This window comes from Mustela nivalis (assembly GCF_964662115.1).
Source record: "Mustela nivalis genome assembly, chromosome: 2".
NCBI classification, from domain to species: Eukaryota; Metazoa; Chordata; class Mammalia; order Carnivora; family Mustelidae; genus Mustela; species Mustela nivalis.
The window spans coordinates 172,453,123-172,474,451 of record NC_139021.1 but is presented as its reverse complement, the minus strand read 5'-3'; the positions used below and the strand labels follow the sequence as shown (position 1 = coordinate 172,474,451).

The window sequence follows — 21,329 nt, the reverse complement described above, 5'->3', positions numbered from 1 at the left end:
AGGATGGAAAAAGCAGGAGGGCTAGAAAATTTTATATTTTCATTAGACAATGAAATGATCATAGGATTATGGAGTCAGGTTACTAGGGTTCAGGCCTTAAGACTTGTTCTGTGACATTGGGAAAATCACCTTCACTCTAGAGGTCTGTTGCCAGTGTCAGATGGCTACTCACTCATTCTGTCATGGGAAGCAATGATAGCACACATGCCGTGGATGAAAGTAATTAGCCCAAGGACACTGGCTATTTGCTGAACCGTATCCTTTTGTAGGGACAACCTGGCTGCCCCAATACAGCACAACTTCCGGCCCTGTGTCACTTAGACCGGGAAGTTGTTTATATTGATGATTTAGAAGGAATTACTGCCATAATAACTGAATACTAATAAAATAGCTATTAGAATAATGGTTATTGACCACTGATTTTATGCCAAATATTATGGCAGTATTCTAGTTATCCAGTACATTTAACATGGATGACATTTAATTCTCACAACTAAATAAGAAATGTTCTATAATTATTATCCCTTCATTACAGATGAGGAAACAGGCAGAGAACTTAAGTGAATCTCAACTATACAGCTACTGTGTGACTGAGTTTGTATCTGAACCCAAATAGTCAGTATGGCTCAAGAATATACAGTTTTGTTTTGTTTTAAGATTTTATGTATTTATTTATTGGAGAGAGAGAGACAGAGAGACCATAAGCAGGACGACAGGCACAGGGAGAGGGAGAAGCAGACTCCCTGCTGAGCAAGGAGCCTAACATGGGACTTAATCTCAGAACCCTGAAATCATGACCTGAGTCAAAGGAAGATGCTTAACCAACCGAGCCACCCAGTCACCCTCAGAGTACGTAGTCTTTTTTTTTTTTTTTTAAGATTTTATTTATTTATTTGACAGATCACAAGTAGGCAGAGAGGCAGGCAAGCTGGGGTTGGGGGGAAGCCGACTCTCTGCTGAGCAGAGAGCCTGATGTGGGGCTTGATCCCAGGACCCTGGGATCATGACCTGAACCGATGGCAGAGACTTTAACCCACTGAGCCACCCAGGCACCCCAGAGTATGTAGTCTTAATATATCATACTGCTTTATCAGAATCAAGACTCAAAAAACCCTAAGAAATAAAATTCAACTTCACTAATTTATATTAGTAAAAATTAATGTGAGACACAACTAGCAGTTTTGTCAGTAGGGGAGTCTTCCACTGACCCTTTCTATTTGGGAAATTAAATCACAGTGAAAATGCCATGGAGTAATAAGCATTTCCATCTCGATAAACAAAGTTTCCGCCATAGTTGCAGGTGTTTCTCCTTCTTGCTAAGCAGACTAGACTTCCATTTTGTCAGGGTTTCACTACTCATGTCAGTCCTAGAAACCCACTGAAAACATCCATTAGGTGGTCTCCTCTTTTCAAAATGCAATCTTGATCATATTAGAAGGTATCGCCATCCTGGTTTTGGTAACAGCACTGTATGTCACAGATTTAATATACTATTATAGGCGGACATTAACTAGAATATATCATGATCTCCTAATTACAACTCTTAAGCTTTGAAAACTCCTCAGGTCAGTGGTATCAGCACATTTGACCTCAATAATTACCCGTTTAGGGGTGCCTGGGTGGCTCAGTTGATTAAGCAGCTGCCTTCAGCTCAGGTCATGATCCCAGTGTCCTGGGATCGAGTCCTGCATCGGGCTCCCTGCTCAGCAGGCAGGCTGCTTCTCCTTCTCTCTCTCTCTCTGCCACTCTGTCTACTTGTGCCCTCTAACTCTCGGTCAAATAAGTAAATAAAATCTTTTAAAAACAAAACAAACCCCCAATTACTTGTTTACTTATTTGTGTTACTGTTGAGGTCTGGCATTACTGAGTGTTTCTCCCATCTGTTCTCCTATACTCATTTACTTTCTCCTCCTCTTTTTTCTTTTCTTTTCTTTTCTTTTCTTTCTTTCTTTCTTTCTTTCTTTCTTTCTTTCTTTCTTCTTCTCTTTTTTTTTTTTAAGAGAGAGAGAGGGAGTGTACAGGAGTGGGGGTGAGGAGGAGCAGAAAGAGAAGGGAGAGAAAGAATCTTAAACCAGCTCCATACCCTGCAAGGACCTAGACACAGGGCTCAATCTCACAACCATGAGATCACGACTTGAGTTGAAACCAAGAGTCAGATGCTTAACCAACGGAACCACCCAGGTGTCCCTTCTTAACAGTGTTGATATGAAAATGAAGAAACAATACATGAGAGTATGCATTGCCTTTTTATATCTATATTCTATTATCCTTATTATATTGTAAATTCTTTATTATCAGGGCTCATTTTTTCCACTTTGTAATTCACATTTCATGTTCCTTTTTTGCTTAGCTAAGTTACTTATTTTTTAACATTCAGTTCAAACATCACTATTTTGGGGAAGCTATATCTGAAACTTAATCACTTATATATACTGCTGGCACTATGTTCCCCATAAATTTTATCTGCTATCAACTGCCATAAATAGTAAGAAAATTTATGAATTAGCATAGAGGTAGATGAGTTTTCAGGGTTGGTTAAGGCAGTGGTTCAATCATGCCATCAAGGATTCAGTTGTTTTGACTCTGTTCAGAGAGTCTTCAGTGTGCCTTCATGGAAGACTGCTGGTAACATGTAAGGAATATATTTAGATCAACTTCCTGTGACTTTCTTTAAAAAGCAATGAAGCTTCCCTTTACAAATCCCTCAGTAACCTTTCCTGGGGCCTCTCCTAGCTTAAAGTGACTTAGCAACCCATCACTGAAAAAGAAAAATCCCTGGCAAGGGGAATAGGGTTCTATAATTAATTTAGACTAATTACCTGTTCAACTGACATAGGTGAATACTCATTATATCCCCCTAGACTCCTATAGTATCATGTGCCCTTCTAAATATTCATCCTTATAAAACTAAAATTAAATTCTTGATTTAGTTATGTTGACTCCACACTAAAACATTAAACTCTTTCTCAAAATTAAGGGTAGTGTGTATTCAACTTTGTGTTCCTTCTGCCTAGCAGAGTGCCTACAAAAAGTACCTATGTAATTGTAACTTAATTAAAAATTACAGGCAAATAGTTCTTTAAATGTGTGGATAATTCGCAATTCCTATTTTATTTAGCCTTAAAATATTTGTAAAGATAAACATATTAATCAATGGAATAGAAATGAGAGTTCAGAGATAAACCCACATATCTATGGCCAATTGATTTGGGAACCAGAATCATTCAATGAGGGAAGAAGATATATCTTCAAGAAGTGATACTATGGCAATTGGATTTAAGGAAAAAAAAAAGAAGTCAGAACCCTACTTCACACTTTACACAGAAATTAACTCAAAGTGAATCAATGATTTGACTGTAAGAGCTAAGACCATAAAACTCTTAGAAGAAAACAAAGGGGTAAAACTTCATGACCTTGGATTTGGCACCAAATTCTCAGATATGACACCAAAAGCACAAACAGTGAAAGAAAGAAAAACATGCAAATTAGATTTCATTTTGTGCATCAAAAAAGATTTTCAAGAAAGTTAAAAGACAATATATGGGAAAAAATATTTGCAGATAATACATAATATATATGTTAAGGGTCTACTATACAGAATATATTACAACAATAAAAAACAATGGTCAGGGCGCCTGGGTGGTTCAGTGGGTTAAGCCGCTGCCTTCGGCTCAGGTCATGATCTCAGGGTACTGGGATCCAGTCCCGCATCAGGCTCTCTGCTCAGCAGGGAGCCTTCTTCCCTCTCTCTCTCTCTGCCTGCCTCTCAGTGTACTTGTAATTTCTCTCTGTCAAATAAATAAATAAAATCTTTAAAAAAAAAAAAGCAATGGTCAAAATGCTCATAAAAAGATGCTCAAAAATTTTAGTCATTAGAGATGCAAACCCCAATCAAAATGAGATACAACTTCACACCCAAAAGACAGTTACAGTTTTAAAAAGTGGAAAATAGCAAATGTCAAAAATGTGGAGAAACTGGAACCCTTATACATGCTGATGGGCCTATAAAATGGCTCATTTTGGACTATGGAAAACATGTTAATGGTTCCTCAAAAAGTTTAACATAGAAAAACTATATTAATCAGAAATTCTATTCCTAGGAATATACCCCAAGTAATTGAAATTTTTATAGAGTAATGTTCATAGAAACATTATGATTTATAGATAGATATAATATCCAAAATGTAGTAACAGTCCAGATATCCATTAATGAATAAACAAATTACAGTATATGCATACAATGAAATAATGATACATGCTATAACATGAATAAACTTTAATATGTTGTGTGAAATCAAAGAAGCCAGATGCAAAAATGTGTGGTCCCAATTATATGAAGTATTCGTAATAGGTACATCCATAGAGACAACTTAGGTTAGTCATTGCCAGGTATCCAGTAGGGGGAGAGAAGTATGGGAAACAACTGCTTAATGGATATAGCATTTTAATTTGCAGTGATGAAAAAGTTTTGGAACTAGATATAGGTGGTGGTTGCACATCATTGTGAATGCCCTAAATGACACTGAATGGTTTACTTTAAAATATCTCATTTTGTTTTGTGAATTTCACTTTATTCAAATAATATTTTTAAAAATTTACTCATTTATCACCCTAATTTTATATCTTCATCAAAGCATGAAATATGGAGTTTTTATGGGGACAGGAAATAGTTAAACATCACTATTTGGATATATATATGCCAAAGATTTTTAAGACTGGCTAATCAAGAGTATACCATATTTATGGATCATTTCGATATGAGAAAATGACTTAAACAGATGCTAGATGATTGACTTCCTCTTATTCATATGTAAGACAAAAGCAATGTCTTAAATTAATTTTTAGAAAATATATCTTATATCTATACATAAATCAGTAACAGAATATCTTCCTCTGGACAAATCGCTTATTTTTCTTTCATACTGGAACAAATTTAGTTTGTGTACTCTCAGAAACTGATTTGCAAGTTCACTAACAATATCAAATATGAGTAAGATTAAAAATTATGAAAAGTAATTTAAAATAATTTATTTTGCTGCCTAAGACAACATATTAAATATTGTCCAAGGACTACTTAGAGAATCTATGGTTTTATCTCATTATCGTAGCAGAACCAAAAATGCCAAACATGAACCAGAACATATTGAAACATTACAAAAGCTAATTCATGAACAGATGCTTAAGCAATATAGAGACCAAAAATAAATTATTTGAGCCAAATTACTGTTAACTCTAAGTATGATAATTACCAGGACAGCTGATGTTTCAAATGAATCTATGCTGCTTTGGCAACTGAGCAATTTATAAAATGTGATTATTTGTAATCTTTTTTCCCCATTCTATAACAATTGACACAGGAATACAACCTATTCATCCCACAATTTATAGGTTATGTATGTCATCCTGTTTAAGAATTTTGTTTAGTTATAATTAATATATTCTTAACAAACCTAGTATGTGTGTGCATGTGTCTGTGTAAATGATGATAGATATCCAACCTATTTAAGAAAGGTTTAGGGGGCGCCTGGGTGGCTCAGTGGATTAAGCCGCTGCCTTCGGCTCAGGTCATGATCTCAGTGTCCTGGGATCGAGCCCCGCATCGGGCTCTTTGCTCAGCGGGAGCCTGCTTCTCTCTCTCTCTCTCTGCCTGACTCTCCACCTACTTGTGATTTCTCTCTCTGTCAAATAAATAAATAAAAAATCTTAAAAAAAAAAAAAAAGAAAGAAAGGTTTATTACTACTGGGTATCTTGTTTCAAGTTAGTACCAGTCTCAGATGGTGAGGACAACATATCAAGTGGTAGGAAATATAATTAATAAGACATTTCCTCTGCAAGGTGGACTGGGGCAAATTCAGGAGGTCAGAGAAAAGGTGTGGGATCAGTTGAGTAAGAGTACACAGTTGAAATTAATACACTAACAAAAGGGAAGTTGGGGCTGCTTGATGGGTTTGATTTAAGGGTGCCAAAGTTACCTCTGGAGAGAGAAGATATTGTTCACTGAGGTAAAAAATATATAAACATACAGGGTCATTCAGCATTTTCCTTGATTAAATTGCTTTCAGACGCAAGAATGGAGTCCTGGGAACTCAGTCAGGCAATTTTCCTCCTGGGCTCAATTTTGGTTCACAAATAGGAAAATACCATAAATTATAGAGTAAATGATGACTGTTATAATATAAATGCAATAGGCAAAACTTTCATCAAACACTAAATTGTATACACTGATACTACTTATAGACACATTGCATTGATCATTGCTTGAAGTAGACACCAATTTCAACAAAATGTGCAACTATCCTTTAATTAATGTCACATTTTTGTGAGACTAAATTTTCAGCAGTTGCTATGATGAAAAGAAAGAACCACATGAAAATAAATATGGAACAGTAAATGTGTATTGCATAATATGATTCCAAGATTTGAGAAGCTGTGTAGTGTCCAGCAGGCATGTACATCTCATTAGTAGGTGATGAAGGTTATTCAAGAATGAAATAAAATATTATTTTAATTTTTGTGCATTTTTAAAATAACTTGTAAGTCATTAGGATACAAATACTTGTTGAACTGTTTGAACCTAACCATTTCATTAAAAAAATCGTAGGTACTTCTTTGGGTCTAATTGTGAAACAGTAACTGATACTCTAAAGGTGCTCGAATACAAAAAAATTTGGAATGTCATGTTTGGGAAATGTAGCTCTTGTGGAAGTTTCCTAAGATAAACAATTTTTAAAAACCCCAAAAAACAAAATTACTTGACAATAGAAACTTGACAATTAAGAGATAAATAAAAATTCAAGAGTTAGCTCCAATAAGAAGACAAGTTGTATGTATCATATCCATCAAATATGTAACTAATACTAACCAACCCTAGGAATCCATAGAACAGAAAGTAAATCTGAAAGATCAGGACAATCTAAGAAATACACAATTTAAAAAATTGGGAAGGTCGGGGAGAAGAGATGTACAGTGAAGATGAAAGTACTGATATTCTCTTTGATCAAAGCATCCTATCAAAAAATTCTCTAAAGCTAAAATCATGAAGTTTAAAAATCCATTTGATTCTAAATTCTCAATATTTGTCATAATTTCTTATTTTAATCCTAGAGGAATATTTTAGGAATTAATACTTCTTTTGGTAATACATTTTTTGATGTTCAAGAATTATTTTGGTTTAACTTTAGTTTTCATTGAATTAAAGTCAAATGAAATAAAATTCTTTTCATAAAAGTGGCAAGTATATTTACCATAGGTCTTTATTACTACATATTGGCCTTCCTTCCTTTCATCCTGAATTTTATATGTATATAAAGTTATTTCCAGAACGATATGGATGATGAGTTCTAGACGGAGATATTTTGTTTTTTCTATCATTCTTACACTTTATTTTCAATAAATATGCATATTTTTTAATAATAGTGATTTCTCTTCATTTAAAAAAGGGAACAAAACTACAAGTAAATATGCTTCATTTTCATTTGGGGTGGTGGGACTATGAATGCTTATAAGCTTTTTTGTGATTTATTATATATTTTTTAAATTGCCAAAACAAAAAATTCAGGCAATTCCAAGGTTCTATCAACTTGAAAATTTGCACTGATAGTTCTCCTATTTTCAAATTCATCCACAGAATTTCTAGCTACACAACTGTATAAAGCATACACTTACCGACTGATTCCAAGTCATCAGTATAAGGGGCTACAGAAGGCATTTGGCTTGAAGAACAAAAATGTACTTTTTCAAATATATTAATCTTTTTTTCATTAAATGCAATGTCCACTAAAACTAAAATATCACATAGACCCATCTTATGAAGCCTATGATCTTACTGAATTTCTGTCATTTCTATTTATCCTGTGCTGAGAAAAACAACTATTTTCAATTGCTGCCTCGACCCTTTAGAGTATAACAACCTGGCTCACACCCAAAGTCTTCAGACAAAGACGTGAGCTTAGAATAACCATCCCAAGCTTCCATTCTGCCTTTTCCAGGGCAATTTAAAATGAATATTTAAAACTGAGATTGCAGAAAGTTAGTAATCTCTACCCCAACTTACCCTACATACTACATACATACTACAAGATATCCACACTTACGATATTGAAAGTAATAAAAAGGAGTTTGAAAAAATCTAGAAATAACTGAGAATTATAAAAAGTAACATAGCAGATTTGAGATATAACCAAATAGAACTTATAAAACTGAAAAATACATTAATTTAAAATTAAAACTCTATATCCAGTGAAAAAATCTTTCTAAAATGAAGACAAGGTACAAAATGTGAGACCATCAAAATCTTAGAGAACAACACAGGCCATAAACTCTTTAACATAAGCTGAAGCAACTTCTTAATACATAACTCTTAAGAGGCAAGGGGAACAAAAGCAAAAATGAACCTGGGACTTAATCAAGATAATTGCATCTGGGTTGCTCAGTGGGTTGGGCATCTAGCTTCAGCTCAGGTCAGGATCCCAAGGTCCTGGGATCAAGCCCCATGTCAGGCTCTCTGCTCAGTGGGGAGCCTGCTTCTCCCTCTCCTTCTGCCTGCCTCTCCCCCTGCTTGTGTTCTCTCTGTCAAATAAATAAATGCAAAATCTTAAAAAAAAAAAAAAATCTTCTGCACAGCCAAGGAAACAAATCAACAAAACTAAAAGGCAAACTATGGAATGGGAGAAGATATTCACAAGTGACATACCTGATAAAGGGTTTGTATCAAAAATCTATAAAGAACTTATCAAATTCAACACCACTAAAACAAATAATACAGTTAAGAAATGAGCAGAAGATATGTATAGACATTTTTTCCAAAGACATACTGGCTAACAGACACATGAGAAGATATTCAACATCAGTCTTCATCAGGGAAATACAAATCAAAACTATAAGATATTACCTCACACCTGTCAGAATGGCTAAAATTAACAACACAGGAAATAACAGATGTTGGTGAGGATGCAGAGAAAGGGGAACCTTCTTACACTGTTGGTGGGAATGCAGACTTGTACAGTCACTCCAGAAGACAATATGAAGTTTCCTCAAAGAGTTAAAAATAGAACTACCTTATGACTCAGCAATTGCACTCTCAGTATGTACTCAAAGGATATAAAAATACTGATTTGAAGGGACACATGCCCCTGATGTTTATAGCAGCATTATCTACAAGAGCCAATTATGGAAAGAGCACAAATGTCCATCAACTGATGAATGGATAAAGAAGATGTGGGGTATATATACCTGTCTATTATGTGTCTGTTGGCCAGTATGTCTTTGGAAAAATGTCATATATATATGTATGTGTGTATATATGTATGTATGTAGATGTATACACATACAATATAATATTACTCAGCCATCAAAATGGAGCTACAATGTATTATGCTGTGAAACAAATAAAAAAAAGATTAATATCTTATGATTTCACTCATATGTGGAATTAAAGAAATAGCAGATGAACATAGGGGAAGGGGAGAAAATAGAGAGGGAATCAAACCATAAAAGACTCTTAATTATAGAGAACAAGCAGGGTTGACAGAAGGGAAATGGGTGATGGACATTAAGGAGGGCACTTGTCCTAATGAGCAATGGGTGTTATACATAAATGATGAATCACTAATTTCTACTCCTGATACCAATATTACACTACATATTAACTAACTAGAATTTAATTAAAAACTAAAAACTAAAAAAATAAATAAATAGATAGATAGAGAAATAAATAAATAAAATCTTCCAGTCTGTTCTACTAATGTATCATTTCTTGTTGTCCTTGCTCATGGTACTTTATTACCTATGTGTTTGGTAATTTTTGGTTGTATACTGTTTATTTGTCTTCAAAAAAATATGCTGGGAAATTCTTTGGAGTTGAATGACCTGTACTCCTTCAGAGATTTCCTTCTTCTGCCAGTTGCTACTTTTAACTAAACTCAAGATTCAAGATATTTTTGGATCTTGCAGTTATTTAAGGCACACCTTGTGGCTACAAAATGGGAGTGTTGCAGATTGACTTTCAATTCACACCCTGAATGTGCTCTCTTTGAACTTCCACTTTAGTATGGTAAGCATTTTCTACCAGATTCCCAGTTCTGCTAGGGCTTTTCCTTGTTCTCCCTATACTCTGAGGTCAACAAACTAAATGTCAAGTTTCCATTTTTAGAGAAAGGCCAGCAAAGCAAAACTTCTGCAGTTCTCCTCTTACTTCTCAATTCTCCTTTACCCTAATTTTTTGGCCTTGTCATTATTATCTATTCTTCAACTGGGCTCATTGATGCTATTAGGAAATTGTATAAATTATATCGAGTGTTTAAAAATCCAGTGGAAAGGTTAATCTGATTAACCTCTCCTGTCAATAGAAGTCCCTATACTATGGGCTCTAATTTTTAGATAAATTATAAAATATCTTAATTATAAATTATAAAATATGATTCAAATAATATTAATCAAGCTAATATTAACCAAAAACTCTATGTCTATATGCATGAGATGATAACTGATAGTATTTAACTAAACACTTCACACTATTTAACTATTTAAATTGTATTTTTTAAATCCATAAAAAGACATTATAAATATGATACGTCTTGCCCCATTACAAAAATAATTACATTAGGATAATGAGAAACACTTAAAAGACAGTAGACTAAAAATCCTTCATGAGTGTACTTAACTTACTAAGATGTAAGCTAAATCTATTGAACTATATAATCCTAACAGTTGTCACCTATCAATGTACTTTCTAATATGTCTACTGTTTAACTGTAAATACTTTACTTTAATAATACCTAACAAATAATATATGAAATAAAAACTAATCCTGATAAGTAAAAATTTCTCTCCCAATGAAATGTACATATTTTACATGCCCAAAAGTGCTACCTATAATTAGAAATAAAATTATTTTTCCAATGTTCTTATTATTTTCTTTCTTTATGTGTTACTCATATTAATCTGCTTATTTAACAACTCAATCTCATGGACAATTAAACAATACCCACAGAGGTATACAAATGTCCAATCCAATCAGTTCCACCTTATTAAACTCTTCTTTCATTATTTCATTGTTTCATGAAGTATATAATAAAAAAAAATCCTTTGAAAACTACTATGTTGTTTGGAGAGGATTTATATCTTGAAATTCTACATTTGAGTAATATATCATCTATATATTTGAAAATGTAAAACAAAGGCAAATGTTTATATTTATTTACTTTTCATGGTAATCTCATTAACTCAAAATCTGACGATAAATATTGTTCATTCTGCCATTTTGAATACTATTTACAAATATAACCAAAAGGGATGATATTTAGTTGAACTTTATTAAATAGCATTAACCTTGAAATTCATAACTTTGATGATAGTTAATGCATAATGCAATTATCTTTTATAATAATTGCTAATTAAATAAATTAAGTGTTTAGACAAGGCAACAACTGTTCTAAAAACTTCACATGTAACAATTTATTTACTGTTCACAACTCCATGATGAAGGTACTGTTATTTTCCTTAACTCACAGAGAAATTTAATAAAATGACTAAGATTTGAACATATGTGTTTGAGCAGCCAAGTTATTCTAAGTCTATTAAAGTTAATCATAACCAAAATTAATTTACCTACAAAAAATTATAAATAGCTATAACTATTACTTTGAAGAGTCCTCAGAAAATGAAAAATTCTGATGAAGCTTTGGCTCATCATTTCTATAGAAATAAAGCCAACAAGAGTAAATGAAATCTTTTGCAGTTGTACAGATTCTATAATATAAAACAATTTTCATAGACTTCAATTGCTTTCAGTTGTTTATTAAATTTATTCTACTGGCTATTCAAATTTGGTTTTATTGCACGTTTGGGAAGGCCACAGAATGCACCAGAAAGAAGTGATTAAGAGCACATTTTCTAGAATAATGACACCCTATATTTGCATTCTGGTTTCTCCATTACTAGCTGTGTTATCTTGGGCAGTTACATAATCTCTACAAGCTTAATTTACAAAGTGAGGATAATGATTTTGTCTACCTCACAAATTGTGAAGAAAAAAATGAAATAGATTTTTTAGAGGGAATTTAGCACAGAACTCAGCATAATAAAAGGTAAATAATTTTATTACTTTTATCAATTGTCTTACATCCACTTGATTAGACTTCTAACATCTCACAAGATCAGCATATGCATGTCCTCATGTCCCAGAAGCAGAGAGAGGAAACCATGGTTCTTAAGGGGAATCTATTCTCCTTCAACCACTTCTGTAGGCACTACAGACCCCAGATCTTTCATTATCTACCTCTGCTCAGTGTAACCAAATGATTGACTATCAAATCCACTCCTTTCTGTCTTGTATTAAAGGTGCCAAAATTTGAGATTCATTCCCTTGTTTATTCCCAACATACCCCACATTGCTCATTTTCCTGTTTTTAGGCAATGTGCCAGAAAAAAAAAAAAAAAAGGACAGGAGAAAGTAAACAAAACAATAATTCTCATGCTTAGCAGTTATACTGAAATACAACTGTGTATACTTCTAAACATAGGAAATATTCTTCTCTCTTTTAAAATACGAGTTCCTAAAGGACTGAAACAATTTTGATGATGATTATAAAACAGTGATTCAAAATACAAAGATTTAATCAGTCATTTTTTAAACTCTAAATTAAATACTCTTAATTTACAATTATAGCTATATTATGTCAAATCAGAAGCTGGGATAAGATAACCTGTAGATGTAACTCCTGGCAGGTCAAAGAAGAGTTTCCTTCTCTGGATTTCATTGTGATCTGAAACAGCACTCTTTACAAGACACATTCTGGTTATTCCACTTGTCAGATACTCTGAACTCCACATCATACCAACAGGGTACAAGGAAACTAAGGAAGCAGCGATGCTTGTGGCAAAAACTATAAAATTTTGATAGACTGAAGTCTCTGCAATCTTATTAAAATCATATGCCTTTTTAAAAAAATTCAGAATTTTCAGAAAACATAATACATATAAATTATCTATATTCCATTTTAATAATATTAAAATAATACTTTAACTTAATTTCTACATTTAAATATATCTAATCGCAAAAAGCCCATATAGAAAAAACAATCTTGAAAAAGAAGAACAAAGCTGAAGATATCACAATCCCAGATTTCAATAATACTGCAAAGCTGCAGTAATCAAAACAGGATAGTACTAGCATAAAAACAGACACACAGATCAAAGAACATATAAAAACCCAGACATAAACCCACAATTATATGGTCAATTAATTTTTGACAAAGCAGGAAAGAATATCAATGAGAAAAAGTTTTTTCAACAAATGGTGTTGGGAAAACTGGACAGCAACTTGCAAAAGAATGAAATTGGACTACTTTCTTATACCATATACAAAAATAAATTCAAAATGGATTAAAGATATAAATGTGAGACCTGAAACCATAAAAATCCTAGAAGAGAACACGGGCAGTAATTTCTCTGACATCAACTATAGCAACTTTTTCTAGATATGGCTCCTGAGGCAAAGGGAAATAAAAGCAAAAACAACAATAACAACAAACTATTGGGACTACACCAAAATAAAAAGCTCTGCACAGTGAAATAAACAGTCAACAAAACTAAAAATCAGCCTACTTCATGGGAGAAGATATTTGCAAATGACATAGCCAATAAAGGATGAATATCTCAAATATATAAAGAAATTACACAACTCAAGAGTCAAAAAATAGTCTAATTAAAAATGTGCAGAAGACATGAACAAATGTTTTCCAAACAAGACATACAAATGGCTAACAGACACATGAAAAGATGTTCAACATCACTCATCATCAGCGAAATGCATATCAAAACTACGAGATACCACACACACACAAACACACAAAGAAACAACCAGTGTTGATAAGGTTGTGGAAAAAAGGACCCCTCTCCCACTGTTGGTGGGAATGCAAACTGGTGGAGCCACTGTAGAAAACAGTGTGGAGGTTCCTCAAAAAATTAAGAGAATTATCATATGATCTAGTAATTCCACTATTGAGTGTCCAAAGAATATGAATTTGAAAATATATATGCACCCTTATGTTTATTGCAACATTATTTGCAATAGCCAAACTATGGAAGCAGCTTAAGTGTCCACTGATAGATGAATGGATAAAAAATACACACACACACACACACAAACACACACACACACACACACATACATACATAGGAATATTACTCAGCCATAAAAAAGAACGAAACCTTGCCATTAAAAACAACATGGAGAGGATTCAATGCTAAGTGAAATAAGTCAGTCAGAGAAAGACAAATACTACAAGATTTTACCAAACAACTGAAAAAAGAAAAGAGACAAAAAAAAAAATAGACTCAAATCTAGAGAACAAATTGTTGGTTATCAGAGGAAAGGTGGGGGGGGGTGGTAAAAGAGGTGAAAGGACTTAGACTTACAGTGATGATCACTGAGTAATTTGTAAAACTGTTGAATAACTATACTGTATATCCGAAACTAATATAAGGCTATATGCTAATTATACTGGAATTCTAAAAAATGAAAAAAATAAATATATATTAGCTGTAAAGTATTTTATATTAATAGCAGAAGTACTTATTTGCACTTACACATCATCAGTAAATTCATGTCATCCATACAATTAAACAATTCAAATCCCTAGCAAATATTACCAAATTTAGTTCCTAGCAACTATTAACTAAAAGCTTAAAGCATCTTGTTTACTGAGATTTTAAACTATTAAGGAACTCATTACTGACAATCAAAAGTTCAAATCATATTCTTTTGAAAGTAAAGATTGAGGAAAACTAATGTAAGTAGCTTTAACAGGCAAGTTCTTGCTGAACCATATCCTTTTAAGAACTTAGGTTCCCATAAAAGGAAAATACTTCAAACTTTCAACAATGGAAATTTTATTTAGTAACTGTAATATATATTTTTGATATATTATGCATTTTTAAAAAGAATTTATTTATTTATTTGACACAGAGAGATCACAAGTAGGCAGACAGGCAGGCAGAGAGAGAGGAGGAAGCAGGCTCCCTGCCAAGCAGAGAGCCCGACGTGGGGCATTTTTACTTCATAGACCTTTAATTAAAAGTCTAGTTATTCTCCATACATCGAATTAAAATAGCTGAAAATTCCATAGTTTGGCTATTGTGGACATTGCTGCTATAAACATTCGGGTGCACGTGCCCCTTTGGATCACTATGTTTGTATCTTTAGGGTAAATTCCCAATAGTGCAATTGCTGGGTCATAGGGCAGTCACAGACCTGTACCCCTGGGGATAAAAATATATGTTTATAAAAAAAAAATTAAAATTAAAAAAAATGATTAAATAAATAAAACTCATTTTTTTCTCAAAAAAAATAGCTGAAAATTTGAATGCATGCTTTTAGCAATAACTGTGAAACCATTGTCACATATTTGCACTACTACAGTATATATACATTTATAATAAACTTTGTCCAAAAGTATCTACATGAGTACATAGTGTTCATGATCCTTAGTATATGATTGAAAGGGAGTTTTTAAAATGAAAATTCTGACATAGAACTTCACAGTTCAGATCTGCTTTTCAAATTACCTCTGGGTACTACATCTAGTGGTATCTGAATTAAATATTTTACTCTTTCAAGCTCTTCATTGCAGAAGGGTAGTTACAAGTAATGGAAGTTAATTGACACATATAATTGCTAATAATACACATATAATTGCTAATAATAATAATACGTAAAGGATTTACAGAGCCTGCTTTGAAAGATACCATTGGATAGTTTAAATTTCAGTGCAAATTGAGTCCTCAAAATGTCTAAATATGCTATGGGGAAAATTAAAGATCATTTATGACATTTAGGTAGATTGGAATTGGAAAGACTGCTCTTATTAAACCAATAGCATACACTGGGTTCCTATTAAACCGGTAAAATGAAATTATCCCATGCAAACATTTGTAATCAATATGTAATCTACTCAGTGAAATGAGACCAACTACAGTAAATGAAAATCTACAAACAATGACACCTCTTATCTGAGTTAATATTTCGTTTGAAAATGGTTATACAGATATAGGAAGATGGAACAGGGTTGGCAATGAGCCACTGGAGTTTTTTAAGTAAAAAGTGACATCGCTGAAAGTGATGATTAAGAAAGATTAATCCAGAAGCAATGAATATTTAATTGAAGTAGTAATTTTGTTACTCTATAAAAGCACATTATAATATTTATAGCAAAGCAATCTTCAGATTTTCAATAAATATAAACAAATAAGAATGGAATAGAAAGAATGATAACACAATTGGAGTCAAAAAGGCCTAACTTCAAGTTTAATCTGTGTGAATTTTGGGTTCTAAGACCCCTGAACTCAATTTCCTCATCTGTAAAATGGGGGTAATATTTTCTGAAATACCTACCACAAAGAATTGCTATTAGGATGAAAATAAATATTGCCCGTGAAGACAAGTTGCAAACTTTAAAGCATTATATGAGTAATAGAGGATTATTAAATGAACAGGATGACTACTTGGCTATCACCCAGCAATCTTTTTTAAAGATTTTATTTATTTATTTGACAGACAGAGATCACAAGTAGGCAGAGAGGCAGGCAGAGGAAGGGGCGGGAAGCAGGCTCCCTGCTGAGCAGAGATCCAGATGCAGGGCTTGATTCCAGGACCCTGAGATCATGACCTGAGCCGAAGGCAGAGGCTTTAACCCACTGAGCCACCCAGGCGCCCCAGCAATTATTGTTTTATAAAATAATTTTATATTTATTAAAACCATAAAAAGGAAGAGAATTTCAGTAGAGAAATATAGAATTCTGCCTCGAGTTATCTTTTCATAGATAGAAACAAAAAGAACAAATGAGAGTGCTGCTTATTTAAAAGATAAACTGAGAAGTCATAGTTGATTATTTAAAACAAAATTAAAGGTTAAAAATGACAAGCCCTTCTCTAAGTTGTAACATATTTGCCTCAATATTTAGAAAGTAGTACCTCATAAACTTGAGGAAATTGGCTAAGACGGAAAATATATTGATTAATAAACAACTTGTTGCAAAATACAGATGATTCTCATTATTTTGACCTTGAGTAAGAAGTCACTGGGAAATATCATTACTGCATTAATATATTTAACAGTGAGGGAAGACAACGTCCCTCACACTTTGTCACGCATCACTGAACTGTAACAAATGCTGACAGTTAAGAGAGCCTGTCTCTAAACATTATGACACCGTCTTAGTGACAGATAAAGAAGAAAGCTGAATACAATCATTGTTTCATATTTACTACCACAGGCATAGCTAAAAAAATATAAAAATAAATTAATTTAAAATATTTGGATAAACATCTTTAATTCTGGCACTTTAGGAAAAAAGAGGTGGGTGCATTTGCTTAGTCTCTTACCACCAGCAATTTATCTTAGGTCTTAGGTATTAAAGCTGTCATAGACACATCTATTTGAAAAATAATGTTTAGTAGCTTTGCTCTATTACAAAGCAATTCATGACAAAGGTCTTTTGCAACAGCAGTAATATTTGCATAATAATTGCAAGCCCAGGAAAAAAAAACCTTGAAATGCTACAACCATATTCCAGGAGTTTTCTTTTTCATAAATTAAATTTTCCCCAAAGCACTTCAAAAAGTCAATATTTTATTTCTGAAATTCGTTACTTAAACATTCATTTTTAATGGGATGTAACAGTCTCTTGTTGTACCCTGAAAATGAAAAGTAGATAAGAACACTTCTTAATGAATTTTTTTGATTGAATATATTGAACAGGAGGGATATGTTTTCGGTGTAGCACTAAATTAAGCATGCAGTTCCCATTAACAGTTTTGGCAGCTGTGCATTTAATTCTGAGTACCATGCTGAGAATGTACATTCCTAGAATCAAATATGAAAGCCTAAATATACAACTGCTATCTGAACTTTTGCCTCTCAATTCAAGGGTCTGTGCAAAAAATATTTCTGAACACTACATCGTACATTTGCAATATGACAATCAAAATCATCTCTAATACATTTCAATTTATTCCATAACAGTCAATGTCAAAGAGTGGATCTTGGACTTAAACACAGGGTATATGACAAACTCAGATAAAAATATCCTCACTTAACTTCTCTTTCTTCCCTTTTTTTCTGTTCAAATCATTATGTATGTGAAATTCTTTCTAGTGTAGTAGAAATCCTAACTTTCAAATTTTTATTTAAGAGACCTCAGTTATAAGTCTCAGAAATTAGATAGAAATAATTTAGAAATAGTTACCATAATATAAAAGGTTTAAATAGTTTGATGAATGAAAGCCACTGATATTTTGCCCATGTATATCTGTGCCTGTATATATTTATGTGTGTGTGTTGTGTGTGTGTGTATAATACATATTAAAGGGCATTTTATTTAATTATTCACTGCTCTACTATAAAAGTTGTTTGAAATGTAAAGATAAGCATAAATGTTTTTATTCTGCATAAAGGTGTATCATTAAATAATTCTCTCTTTCTCTAACTGTAGTTACAGAGTGTTCCTATTAGTAGTACTTTTATTTGTATATCTCTGTAGAGGTAAGCCTAATCCATCATCAAGAGCTTGCACACTATTTGTACGTAAATTGGCCAAATTACTGCCATCAATGGAGAAAGAAACCAACAATTCTGTTTATTTCCAGGGATAAGAGCAATGTTTTCTGGTGAATAAAAAACATGATGGCAATACTGGACCTAGACAAACTCTGTAAGGCAAGACATTATAAAGAGATAGTAAGTATAGCAAATAAACCTTTAAATTTATGTATGCTTATGAAATTGCATAAAAATGGCACAAAATATACGTATTTGGTGAATAGTTGTCAAGCATACTTAGCCATCTCCTAACATGGCATCCATATTAGCTCATGTGAAAATGTTCACATTTTATAATAGTTGAAAATTCTTTATCACCTAAACTCTTTCCACACAAAGCTTACACTTTAAAATAAAAGAAATATCTTGGAAATACAAACATTTTAAAAATAATTAATTAAGATTCCACATCTGGCTTTGATTAATAGAGAACAGATTTATGCTTCTGCCAGAAACAATTTGAAAAAAATGGATAGAATATATGAAAGAATTGCTTCTGGGTGTTGCAAAGGAGCCCGAATAACAGTTAATCCTAAAAAAAAAAATAAAAAGGGAAACAAATGAAATATGCCAATGTTTGCCCCTGTTTTCTGTCAGCACATGGTAATCTGTGAAGCAGAATGGATATCCTGAGAGCTGACTTGGGGTACCTGCTCTGAGTTCTGAGGCTGGTCCAGCTGCCAATAAAATAGTTCAGATCATGTTCTCAAAATATTTATTTAATATTTTATAATAAAATTTAAACATAATTAAACCACCTTTATATTTAATTACTATTTTAATTCACATGATAGTTAAGTATTTAGTAAAAGTAAAATATCTTTTCCCAAAATTATGTCATAAAATAGGTGGGCATAAAGATAAAAATTACATTGCATCACATAACTTTATTTTTAAACCATTCAAAGAAGAGTTTTTATAACCATGGCTGTATTACTATTGAACTAGTTTTGAAATTTACATTTGAATAATATTTGTGTTGTAGGACTTCCGTGATTCACTACCTGAATTTTCCAGCAAACATAGAAGGAAAATATGATATTACTTTTTTAAAAATTTAACTTAATTTTAATTTTTAAATTTTATTTTATTCTTTTTCTTCCTTCCTTCCTTCCCTCCTTCCTTCCTTCCTTCCTTCCTTCCTTCCTTCCTTCCTTTCTTTCAGAGAGACAGAGGGAGGGAATGTACATGCAGTGGGGAAGGAAGGGGCAGAGCGAAAGATCTTAAGCAGATTTAACACTGAGCATGGAGTCAAATGCAAGACTTGATCCCATAATTCTGAGATCATGACCCAAGATGAAATCAAGAGTTAGACAACTAGCTGAGCCACCTAGAGCCCCTGATCTTACTTTTAAAATAATTTAATGATCTAGACTTTAGTAAACATTTTTATTAAGTTTACCCTAAAGGACAGATCATTAAATTGTTTTAAAAGACCATATTTTTCCTCTGTGTAGGCTGGAAAATTTTTCTGCAATAGAAAGATGGAATTCTCATTTTTCTTGTTTTACCAAAATTACTTAAGGCTCTCACTTAAACCAGTGTATTTTATAAGTCCTAAAAAATGTCATATAAATATATTAACATATTAACCAAATATTTCAATCCTAAATCAATTTAATAATACAATTTAATTGAGCTTAATTTAAATACATTATATAAGCTAAATTTAACTGATTTAAGGTTGAAAACGATATCAGTTCTTTCTAAAAAATTCTTGCTGCTGTTGTTCATATTTGCTATCAGCTGAATAATAAATAAAAAATAAATGTAACATTATATATCAGTTATGGTGTACAATATATTTAATTTGAATTTAAGATACCAATAGTGTGATCCTATAAACAAAGAATGATTCATCCCTGAGCTGTATTTCAATACTAAATATTAGAAATAATATTTTCAACTGATATTAAAAATAAATTGGCTAATAATAACTAATAATTTCATACTACCTTAAAGCTTAACAAAGTAACTTTTCACATACAATCTTGTTTCTCAATTCATCTCATAGTCACAGGTCTCCAATACTGTCCTAGTTCTTCTACCCCATTCCAAACAAATCAACCTGCAAAAACATCTTCAGCTTAAGTCCAGTAAATCTGCCCAATCACTGAACATGACTATTGCTTCTACTCGTTTATTACCCTATTTTCTTTCCTATAAAATGTTCCATAAAATTACTAAGACAGAAGAAAGTATAAAGACCTACCTTTCCATTTGTTACTAATTTTACCTATAAATGTCTTTGTATTTAGCATGAGTTGAAAAGAGTATGTGGACATATATTTAAATGATAATCTATGCCTACTGAATCAAATAAGAATAATGAGGCAATTCAGGTGTGACTCATTTCCAGATATAAACACAACAGATATATAAAATATTACCAAAATATAACAGATATATAAAATATTATTAGTTGCACTTATTCAACTCATAACTTTTCTACTTATAAGATCACAGAGAGAAAAAATTGAAGGATAACTTGAAGACAGCGTTATCTTTAGAATTGTGTTGGGGTATTTATGATTGGTGATTGTCATATATTAGTGAAATTCTCAGCCCATTCAAGTAGGTTCATAATAAATATACTGACATTTTGATTTCAAATTCTAATTATCAATCTTTAGTGCTTCATCATAATTAACTATAACCTTTCAAAATGAGAGCAAATTGTAGCATTTCAGTTGAAGGATAAATCAATTCATAAAATGCTGAGTCATAAA

At 32.4% G+C, this 21,329-nt stretch overlaps 1 protein-coding gene across 3 annotated transcripts in view; it reads right to left on the bottom strand.

Moving 5' to 3' along the window:
- Nucleotides 1–21,329, bottom strand: part of ATRNL1 (attractin like 1) — an 815,229-nt gene that overhangs the window by 336,183 nt on the left and 457,717 nt on the right. Inside the window, exon 27 of one of the 3 annotated variants that reach the window (XM_082721457.1) lies at nt 8,303–8,569. The exons of the other annotated variants lie outside the window; for them this stretch is intronic. Within the exon in view, the coding sequence (XP_082577583.1) occupies nt 8,462–8,569 (108 nt within the window). The 3' untranslated portion in view covers nt 8,303–8,461. Of the gene's footprint in view, nt 1–8,302; nt 8,570–21,329 lie in introns of those variants that run through there. 3 annotated transcript variants of the gene reach the window in all.